We start from the raw sequence: 10,518 nt of genomic DNA, 5'->3' as shown, positions 1-10,518 counted from the left end.
CGGGGAAATGCAAGCAGATGACAGATGACGCGATAATAACACTTGCACAATACGATAAATACGCTGAATACGTCGTGCTGGCGCGAATATACAGCAAGGTACTCGGCGAGTTGCCCAATTCCTTGCGTCGCCAAGTAACCGATTCTTGATTCTAGTCAAGCGACCGAGTGGATACCTTTCGGAAATCCCGAAGGTTGTTATACAGATAAGTTGGGAATCGACCACTCGAATAATGGATTTCGGCACGTTGTTAAAAATGGTGCAGCCCGGCACCATCTGGAAACGCCAGTATAAGATACTGAATTAAATGTTGCGGAATTGCGCAAGGCCATAAGGAGGATCCAGTGGCGATGACTAATCCCCACACAGTCCGGAGCGGAATCTGCGGGTGCCGCACGTGATTTTCAAGATCCCTTTCCTGATGAACCTCGGGATCAGCAAGTCTGAGAGCCTTTTTTCGTGTTTTATCGTGTGGACTTTTCTCTTCATGCCCGTAGCTTTCATCCTTCATCAACCAAACGCCCATTATCGTGTCAAGCAGCAGTAAAGATGGGTATCCCAGCGGACAAGAAGACGGTGCTTATTACTGGGTACGTAAATGCCATCATTTACCTGTGGCCACCCCTGACTCGCCAAGTCAATTGCCTCGGGACATTACTGCTGACACATCTATTTCAGATGCACACCTGGAGGCATAGGCCATGCCCTAGCTAGGGAGTTTCATGCCAAAGGTGGGCGCTTTTCAAATCGAGTCTTCCAATTAAGGCATCTTTTAAGTCAAATAAATACTGTCAATGGAGGTCAATTACTCACAACAGTTTCAATACAGGGCTGCATGTTATTGCAACTGCCCGTCGCCCAGAGGTTCTGAAGGACTTGGGCGAGCAGGGCATGACGACAGTTGCTCTTGACGTAACTAGCTCCGAAAACATCGCAGCATGCAAGCAAAGGGTTAACGAGCTGACCGGAGGTCGGCTTGACTTTCTCGTCAACAATGCGTAAGACTATTTCTGCCAGCGGCGCGCCTAAACATTCAGACACTTAGCTCTGTCAACGGACTCTAGAAATTGATGCAAGCTCTAACCATCTCACAGAGGCCTCACCCACACCGTCCCAGCTACAGACATCAACATGGATGAGGTTCGCCAGACGTTCGAGACGAACGTGTTTGGCGTCATGGCCATGGTTCAGGCTTTTGTGCCCCTCCTGATCCCGACACGAGGCTTGATTATCATGATTAGCAGTCTCTCATCCGTGTCGCCTTACGTCTTTGGCTCTGTGTATACAGCCACCAAGGGTGCTTTGAACTCCTACAGCCGTACTCTTCGTCAGGAGCTGCGTCCATTTGGTGTCCGCGTCATGGTTTCAATGACTGGTACTGTCAAAAGTGAGATCGCTAAGCTCAACCGCGAACTCCCGCCCAACTCGCTCTATACCCGAGTCAAGGACTTGTACGCCAAACGACTCAAATTTTCTCAGAACAATGCTACTGTCAGCACGGAAGATTTTGCCCAGCAGCTCGTGGCTGAGGCATTGAAAGGTGAGGGTTGGTTCGGAGGTTGGTTTGGAGGTGCTAGGAATTGGTTCTGGGCTGGAGGTATGGCTTGGTCGATCTGGCTGTCTCGACTCCTGTTTGGTGAATTGCTCTTGGATGAGATTGCCTACAGGAAGTTTGAACTTCCCAAGTTAGAGGCCATTGTTCGCAAAGAAGGTGTTAAAAGACTCGACTAGAGCCGGCTCACTTTTTCTCCTAACGCAGTATATTCTACCACTGGTTTACAGATTGGGCAACTCTTAACACATTTAAACCCAAGAAAAACCTACTACCAAGCCCAAATCCATCTACATTAAGCGTCTTCTTCGTCGCGCGAGCTAGATTTTCCGCTGCCGTCTTCCCGATCCCTGAGACCCAAGAACATTCCAAGCATTAAAAGGTCGTAGCATGCCTTCATGGCACCAGCTCCAGTTAGAACCACAATCCAAAGGTTCTTGCCAGATAATATGCCGACTGCACCAATGCCACCAGCCTGTGCCAACGTCTTGACAATGTTGACCACACCCAAGACTGCGGTTCTTTCGTTCGGGAGTACGGCAGCAGATAAAAAGGCTTGTCTTGGAGCCTGGTCCATGCTCTGTGTACAAGCTCTCAGGGCCAAGAAAGCCATGGCGATCCAGGTCCCTGTTGGTCCCGGCCCAGGAAGAGGTATCAGGGACAGGAAGACGGCCGATGGCAGATGAGTGAAGACCATCGTCTTCAGGGGACCCAACCGGCGCGCAAGGGGTAGGGCAACTAGATTGGAAACGGTCGCGAGAAGATTCGTCACCAAAAACAGCGTACCCAATGATCCCGGCTGGAGCGAGTGAATCGTGGTAAAAAAGTAGGTAAGCCAAGAAGGCGATGCCATTCCAGAAGCAAAGGAGTCGAGGCAGAATAGTATGAGAAGTCGGAACAGGATTGATCGAGACAGCGGAGAGATGTATGGAAAGAGAGACCGCACACGCTGGGAAAACGTCGGCGGCATAACCTCTTGACTAGTCACGTTCTCATCGTGGCTCGAGTTTGTAGACAACAGACCCCGCGTTTCGTCGTTGTCGGTTTTTGGTGCATTTATTTCCACAGCGGAAGTGAGACCGAAAATCAGCATCAACTTGATCAGGCCTAGGCCGGCATAAATGAGAAAGACAACTCGGTATGCCTCGTTTGTGGTCCAGGAGTCGTTATCCTCGAGAGCCTGAACAGCCCAGCCGCAAGTGAGCGTCCCCAAAGCAGCACCCGCAGTACCAAAGAGTGTATACCATGCGAAGATGTCGCTGCGGTGCTCTCTCTCAGTGAGTTGGGCAAGGACGGACTCTTCAACCGCACGAAACGGTCCGATCTCGTTCCCGCTGGGGCTGATGACACCAACAATACTGGCAGCAACGAGAACCCAGTAGTTGCCGAAATATGCAAAGACCATGCCGCTCATAACCATCAAGGCAGCCCCTGCAGCCAAAACCTTCCGCCTGCCGACTTGATCGGTAATGGTGGTAAGAAGGAAACTGATGACGACATCTCCGAGAAGAGTCAACGTCATGAACAAGCCAATTTTCTCATCCGAGAATCCAAGGCTGGAAAGAAAGTGTACGAGGATCAAAAAAGATGCGCCATAAGCAAACAGTCGTACGAAGCGCTGCAGGCAGAGCACCTTGGTGTCGCGGCAAGACTGAACTATGACGGTGAAGCCACTTTCGACAGCAAGCTTTGACAGCAAAGATTGACTTTCGGGCGACATGTTGAATCTGCCTTTCGCCTTTTTAAAATTGTAGGACCCTTCTATCAAGTCGAATTTCGGTGCGGATCATATAACACTTATAAGTCAAGCAAGTATCAGAGGCAACACTAACCCTGGATTGCTTTCTCGGAGATATGATAGGAACAAAGTCGGAGGAGTCGGATCAGAGTAAACAATGAAAGCTCTGACCCAAACGCAGTCACGTGTTCGACATACAATTCAATGGGATTCGCACTCTAGAACACTGAGTCCTCACTTGGGGTAGCACTAGGGGTTGAGGCCAATTGTGTAGCACTGACTCACGCCACACCAAAAATTTCTTAGGACCCTCATTTGAGTATGGTATCAACACCATCCACGTAAGACGCCGGCATGTTTTTGCCGGTATAGTGGCTCCCACGGCATTTTAACAACCGTCTTGTCTGGGCAGTGATGCCATATTGTAAAGGCTTTGTCCAAGTTTCTTCTTAGACGATTGTGCATTTCTTTTCATAGGGCTGCTAGTAATCCATAATTTTCCTAAGTTCGGTTTGATTCCAATTTTATTGCGCGCTCTGTGACTCCCCTTTCACAAAACCATACACATGCTCGAGAATCTCGCCGAACAATATTACGTTCTGTTTCTAACGTATAAGAATAAGATGCCGCTCTTGTCCCAGTTCAAGTAGGGTATACTATATTAGGTACGGGGGCCTAATTGAATCGTCAACAGTGACCTTTTCTACTGTAGTTTGAGGATCTACTAGGTAGGGGTAACTATAGCAATGATAGGTAACTTTTTCTACTTATCTATGTCTGAGAGCCTCCACGCGGTATTGATCTTTACATTTGCGAAGAAAGCACAGTACCTGTACTAGAAACTATACCTTATAATAAGGTATTAGGTGTAGTAACTTGTTATGAAAAGTTACCTATCGTAGTTATGCTTTAGTTTACAATCGTCTCCCATTATCGGCTTTTTCTAGTGCCAGACTGATGAGAATATAGGTGGTTTAAATCTTTTGACTTGCCATTGATAAGTTAACGGTTACTACATTGATGACGTTTATTAAAAGGTCTACGTACATAATGCCCTAATAAAGTATCAAAACGTGCCTGCTTCTTTCTCAATCAAATCAACGGAAGAACCACAGTGTTTACATAGTCAATGCTGTTATCTGGGCATTCGATTCGATCCAAACAAGTTCCGAAAACACGGTCCCACAATCTAGTGTGTTTGCCGTAGTTGCCACTCTTTTTCCATCCTCTTCGGTGATGGAGGTCATGGTCCTCTAGCACGAGATCGGATTTGAGTAGTCTGAGAGGCCAAGCAAATGGGTTTGGCGTAGTGGCGTAGATGCGAAGACCACTATGGCCACACAACTCCGTGAAAATGACGTATTGTTGGCAGAGCCACCACTCGTAGAACCCCATGGGCAATCCCATAGCTTTTAGCGTAATATATGTCAAGAGTGGTATGCCGGCTATATCCCAGAACTCTTGTTCGGAATCAGCGAATAACGTGAGAAGCGGATTCGGGTGTTTCGTTAAGTGATGTGTACGGTGGTACCGCCACAAGGAGTCGATCTCATGCATGAGTCTGTGGTACCAATAAAACCAAAAGTCCAACACAACTCCGTAGAGGCCAATTTCAAGAACCAAAGGTTTCCAACCGATTGTTAGCGGAGCATCTTGACTTTTGTATGCTAAAATAACGGCCATCATCGAACGAAATGTTGAAGTCGAAACAAGGGACCGAAGGACTTTCTTGACACTTCTGTCAGGTACGCCATCGCGTTCGTGTTTGTCGCCGTCGAGAAAGCCGTGAATATGGCCTAGATCACGGAGCATATTGATTTGATGGATTGCGATAAGTTTAATGGCTGCAGCGTAGAAGATAAATGCAACCACTGGGTGAAGGTTGAATCCTGTGCAAGACACGAAAGTTTGATGCATAACGAGCGGTATGCAGGCGTGAACCATTATCCACCGATGAAATTGCCAATGGGGTACGTAGGGAACTGGATCTCCCTTCTCATGTATCGGCACTTTTTGGTTTAGGTCGACATGTTGTAAGCCTAATCGTTCAATGACCCAGTGGTGGTGTTTCCATAGACGCCTGTCACGGAGGCGCCATGTGGATTTCATAGGGTCCTTGCTCTCGTCCATACTTGTTAGAGGTGGTTTAAAAGACAACTATTTTGAACGAAGAAGTAAAGAAGTAAAGATAAGAAGTAACTCGCAGCTCCCGAGTCTCCGATTTCAACTAAATCCGCACGATCACTGGGTCATTATATAGTTTCATCCGATCCCATTCCTCGGTTCTGTCATTCTTCACGTGTTTCGTCGATATCAATTTTAAGCTCGGATAATGCGTCAGTCTTTTGCGCTCACTTGCGAATTTTCGCCACCCGTGCGCATTGTTTGAGCAATCTGTCAGGGAGTGATCCTTGGAATCTGGATGTACCAGTGAGCGTTTCAAAGTAGAGGGACTCGCACTCGCATAGCCACGCCAGCCAAGATTGATTGAATTCACGGTTTTTACAAAATAGATTACTGGTACCGAGGGAAATCGGCTGCGTCTACCCACGTGAATAATCCGTTTGTTACAAATCGCAAAATTCGTAGCGAGTCTACAAAACACCAGCACGATAAGGCGATTGACCCCGATTTGAGAACATGCAACGCCGATTACCAGAAACTAAGTGATAAAGCTTACATCTCTCATTTGCAAGACCGTTAGAATAGTGGTCTTCGATGCAATCTTTGCAGCGGAGGTTACCCTTCGCCACTCTACTAGCTGCAAATTGGGCATTGTAAACTAAACGAATCTAAGTGTAGGAAACGGGGACAACGCTGATAGATGTCGGTAGTCATGTGAATCTAAGAAGCCCTAATTCGGTCATAAAGTTCAATGGTGTCTACAGGTAGGCGTTCTACAATTATCTTATAGTCATCAATCGACATGACAGAACTTGAACAGGTAGATCTGAGCTTTCCAAGCGCTTGGCTGCGACAAACGGCAGATTCAAATCTGTGCGTGTAATTACACCAGGCCCCTCGACATAAGCTGTCCTATTGGTTTAGTTGACAGCGCTACACGTTGCTCCTAGTTTGTTCATAAATAGAATGTTGGAGCTACAAAAAGACTACCGGAAGGCACTTAACAGCAGCCGCATCGTCGCAGGCGATCGGAACAAACCTGATGTCTGGCTTAGAGGCAACGACGGAAACACCACCTTGTCTTATTTGGAGGGACAGAATGATGTGCATAAACGGTTAGTATTCCCTGGTCATCATTCTGTTTACTTAAGGGAGAGCTGTACGGTGTTATAGCCGAAGCCATTTGTGTCAAAAGTTCCCAGTTTTGAGTCTGAAGAGTAGCCAGAGTTATTATGGTTGAGTCCAGTGGCGCAAAAACTCTTAACATGGTATTGCATTACGATTAAGTCACGCGGTAATTTTGGCAATCATAAGATCATGTCGTACTATCAATAGCGTTACATTTTCCCCATTAGGCACTTGCAGCCGCAACCTTGCCGACCAAACCCAGAATACCAGCAGCAGTAACAGGGCTCTCGGATCTGACAAAACCTTCCTCAATTGGCAGACGCTCTTGCTCTATATCCGGGATTAGGATTTTACCACAAGTTACATGGGAGTCGTGGCCTGCACTTACCAAAAAGAACTCTGACCCATTCAGTGTTAGCATCACCAGTATCCAAGTTGCCGAAGACGGAAAGATAGAGGGCAGTCTCAATGAAGCTGAACTGGGCACCGTCCGCAGTCAAGCTAAATTCCGGGTTTGCGGCGGCAGCGGCCTTGAGACGTGCGGCCCTAGCCTTGGCTGCGGTGGGAATGGAGATGGTTGAGTTCACAAAATGCGATGCTACTGATTCCCAGATGTCTTTGTTGAAGCTATGGTTGTCACCGAAGTAGACGTCGTTACGACTCAGACTACCGTCGTGCTCGATGACTTGGAGTATGTTTGTCAGCATAATGACCGAAAGAAGCCTGCTGTTTGTATGTATGTAGCGCTTACTTCCATGAGTGTTAAGATCATCCAAGTTGAAGGTGGCATTGTTGCCTGTTGTGGAGGTAAGGAGGGCCTTCTGTCCAACAAGTGTGGTAACGTCGCACACCCACTTCTCGCACACCCCCACATTTCGCACACCCATAAATCGCTCATGTAGAATTTTACCCTCTTCAACATTCTTTAATATCTTCACCACTTTTACAGCGATTATTATAATTCTTTGAATAGTTACTCTTATACGCTTAATGGGCCAGTATACGGAAACAGAAGTCAATCAAGCTCTCAATGCAGTTGCAAGTGGGCAGAGTGTCCGAAAGGCAGCTCATGATGCTGGAATTCCACCATCAACCCTCCAGTCTCGATTAAAGGGTTCACAGGCAAGAAATGTAGCTTTCTCTAGCTTCCAGAAGCTATCTCCAGCACAGGAAAGTCACTTAGCTGAATGGGTGCGTATCCAGGCGGCGTTAGGGCTGCCGCCAACACATCAACAACTCAAGGAATTTGCCCAGCGAATCCTAGACATCAGAGGCACTACCCAGCCACTTGGGAGAAACTGGATTCAGTTCTTTATTAAGAGAAATCCATCAATCAAGGTTCATAGAGCTAGAGCCATCGATTCTAAGCGTGTCAATGGGGCCTCAACTAATGTAATCAGGCAATGGTTTCAACAACTCGCCCTTCCAGAGATCAAGGCGATCAAACCACATCATCGCTATAACATGGATGAAACTGGTATCCTAGAAGGCAGAGGATCAAATGGCTTAGTACTGGGATCATCAGAAAGCTCATCAATGCGAAAAAAACAGCCTGGGTCTCGGGCTTGGACAACTATGCTTGAGTGTGTCTCTGCAACTGGTCAGGCGCTTCCTCCACTTGTTATTTATCGAGGGAAATCGGTTCAACAACAATGGTTTCCTCTTGATATCCATAAACGTGATATTTACAGTGGTTGGAAGTTCACAGCAACTGAGAATGGCTGGACTTCAGACTCTACAGCTGTGGAATGGCTTGAGAACATCTTTATCCCTCTGACTAAGCCTGATCATCCCTCTGAGCAGAGACTATTGATCCTAGACGGTCATGGCAGTCATGAAACAACAGAATTTATGTATCTCTGTTATAAACACAAGATATATCTCCTTTTCCTACCGCCACATACATCCCACGTTCTCCAACCTCTAGACCAAGCAGTCTTTGGGCCTCTCAAGGCGACCTATCGAAAAGAGCTTGGATACCTCATTCAACACAACGATTCTACAGTTGTAGGCAAACGGAACTTTCTTACCTGCTATGGAAAAGCACGCCAGATGGCATTTTCAAGCAAGAATATCAGAAGCGGCTGGAAAGCAACAGGACTATGGCCCATTTCGATAGCTCGACCGCTCATGAGCCCTCTACTGCTTGAGAATGCTTCCAAGCCCTCAAAGCCAGGCTATTCTACGCCTATGAGGGCCTCTGATGGTGGAAAAGACGAAAACTGGGCATCTGCTACATCCATAGTAGCCTGGTCAACGCCCAAGAAGACAGTTGATCTATATGATCAACTTAGCTTATTCAGCAAGTTGGATAAAGATCAGCAAACGCAGCGACTGTTGTTTCGGAAGGTTCAAAAGGGATTTGATGAAAAGGACTATCAATTGGCTACAGCAGAGAAGAAGATTGCAATGTTGGAAGCAGAAGTTGAGGCTGGAATGGTACGGAAGCGGCGTAAGGTCCAAATGAGCCCAAATTCGAAGTTTGCCAACATTGAGGCAATTCACAAAGCCCAAATTGAGGCTGGCGAAATTGAGGATAGCTCAGATGAATCTAGCGAGCCTGAATTACCTATTAAAACTGGCGATAGTATCACAGTTGCAGGAGACGAATCAGACTTATAGTTATGAAGTTGATGAATACCTCATGATGACCCAATTTATGGGTGTGCGAAATGTGGGGGTGTGCGAGAAGTGGGTGTGCGACGTTAGCAGCAGGGTCAAGATTAACTGCTGCGGTGAACCCGGCAACAAGGTCCGCCAGAGACACGTTCAATCCGCTGCGAGGGAGGAATCCGTGGTTTGCAAGAGTGTTGACCATAGGGCACGGGCTGCGGCCTGTTGAACTTCTTGTCAGCGACCCCTATTCTATGATCCATCAACTGATTAAGAGCTCTTACGATCAGCGGCGGTAGGGGCTGCCCATTCATTGCCGTCTCTACGGACGATAGCGAAAGCGTCGGCCGTCACGGCGACAGAGACGATGAAAATGGACTTCAGGAGCATCTTGGCGGCGGCTGAAAGGCAAAAGGACGTGGGCCAGAATTATCAGAATGAAGAAGAGAATGTGACGCAATGACAGACGGAAGTTCTCATCTGTATGCTAGGAAATCGTGGGGTAATAAGGGCCTTACAGGCGATACAAGCCATTCCCCATTATGGAAAAAAATCCACTGAGGCTGACAGTTCGCGGAGTTACCGATCATTGTAACGCGATTCCCCATCTGTACCAATAGCCGTGTACTGTAACCAGTCCAGGGCAGAATACGTGATGTTAAATTGCATCCGACCCATAGATCGCCGCTGCAGGGAGCTGCGACGTGGAGTATATGCCGAATCAGGGGATGTGCCGATTGCTTGGTGGCAGCGGGGCCGTTACAGACCCCTTTTTCTGCATTCGTCTAACCAATGAAGCAATGCTCAAAGTCATCATAACATGACGTGAGCCTCGGTAACTTCGGAGAACTCTTTTTCTGGAGGTCTTCCGAACATGTTCTTGCCAATTCATTTCTAATGATATGCCGTCGGGATACAAGACGACCCGAGTGTTGTATGGTAGAGGCTGTATCCATGTGATTTTCATTTATTTTACAACGGCCCGCGCGGAGCTTGGACGACAGCGGGAAGTTAATCAGAAGCTTGGATAGCAAATTGGTGCCCTAGCGTGTGGCCCGGCGCACCTTGTGTCCAAAAATGTCTACACGTAGTATGTAATTAGGCTTGAGATGTATCAATGCTCTCCCAAAGCCTGACTCGTTGCTACTCTTTGACCAAGTGACAAAGTGATGGTATCCACATCCCACTAAACAGCAGTAAGCCGCTACAAAAACCAAAATACTCGCATCATTAGGCCCGCTTCATCATTATGTCGTTGAAGCCCCTCTGTAAGGTAGGATGTTGGCCGCAAAATGGAGATGTCTGTGATCTAGTGCCGCCTCCTCTCTTGAACATATTTCTGCACTGCTCTGCACTGTAATGA

At 47.4% G+C, this 10,518-nt stretch overlaps 6 protein-coding genes across 6 annotated transcripts; 2 read left to right on the top strand and 4 right to left on the bottom strand.

Moving 5' to 3' along the window:
* Positions 1-549: 549 nt before the first annotated feature.
* Positions 550-1,731, top strand: CTRU02_201032 (short chain dehydrogenase reductase; the record flags this gene model as incomplete). Its single annotated transcript, XM_070203785.1, has 4 exons — positions 550-590; positions 679-735; positions 819-998; positions 1,095-1,731. The coding sequence occupies 4 exons, from the start codon at positions 550-552 to the stop codon at positions 1,729-1,731; spliced, it is 915 nt and encodes a 304-aa protein (XP_070062367.1).
* A 116-nt stretch (positions 1,732-1,847) lies between these two features.
* On the bottom strand, positions 1,848-3,272 carry CTRU02_201033 (major facilitator superfamily transporter; the record flags this gene model as incomplete). Its single annotated transcript, XM_036730582.1, has 1 exon — positions 1,848-3,272. One exon carries the CDS (start codon positions 3,270-3,272, stop codon positions 1,848-1,850), a length of 1,425 nt encoding a protein of 474 aa, XP_036577605.1.
* Positions 3,273-4,382: 1,110 nt separating this feature from the next.
* Positions 4,383-5,420, bottom strand: CTRU02_201031 (fatty acid hydroxylase superfamily protein; the record flags this gene model as incomplete). Its single annotated transcript, XM_036730580.1, has 1 exon — positions 4,383-5,420. One exon carries the CDS (start codon positions 5,418-5,420, stop codon positions 4,383-4,385), a length of 1,038 nt encoding a protein of 345 aa, XP_036577604.1.
* A 1,345-nt stretch (positions 5,421-6,765) lies between these two features.
* CTRU02_201030 (uncharacterized protein) lies at positions 6,766-7,429 on the bottom strand (the record flags this gene model as incomplete). Its single annotated transcript, XM_036730579.1, has 3 exons — positions 6,766-6,872; positions 6,931-7,227; positions 7,294-7,429. The coding sequence occupies 3 exons, from the start codon at positions 7,427-7,429 to the stop codon at positions 6,766-6,768; spliced, it is 540 nt and encodes a 179-aa protein (XP_036577603.1).
* Positions 7,430-8,006: 577 nt separating this feature from the next.
* CTRU02_201029 (transposase) lies at positions 8,007-9,164 on the top strand (the record flags this gene model as incomplete). Its single annotated transcript, XM_036730578.2, has 1 exon — positions 8,007-9,164. One exon carries the CDS (start codon positions 8,007-8,009, stop codon positions 9,162-9,164), a length of 1,158 nt encoding a protein of 385 aa, XP_036577602.2.
* On the bottom strand, positions 9,133-9,545 carry CTRU02_201028 (chloroperoxidase-like protein; the record flags this gene model as incomplete). Its single annotated transcript, XM_036730577.1, has 2 exons — positions 9,133-9,377; positions 9,440-9,545. 2 exons carry the CDS (start codon positions 9,543-9,545, stop codon positions 9,133-9,135), a joined length of 351 nt encoding a protein of 116 aa, XP_036577601.1.
* Between the last annotated feature and the right edge of the window lie 973 nt (positions 9,546-10,518).

Source organism: Colletotrichum truncatum (assembly GCF_014235925.2).
Source record: "Colletotrichum truncatum strain CMES1059 chromosome Unknown Contig_0001, whole genome shotgun sequence".
Lineage (NCBI taxonomy): Eukaryota > Fungi > Ascomycota > Sordariomycetes > Glomerellales > Glomerellaceae > Colletotrichum > Colletotrichum truncatum.
Note: the sequence above shows the minus strand (reverse complement) of the source record. Positions and strands in the feature narration are given on the sequence as shown.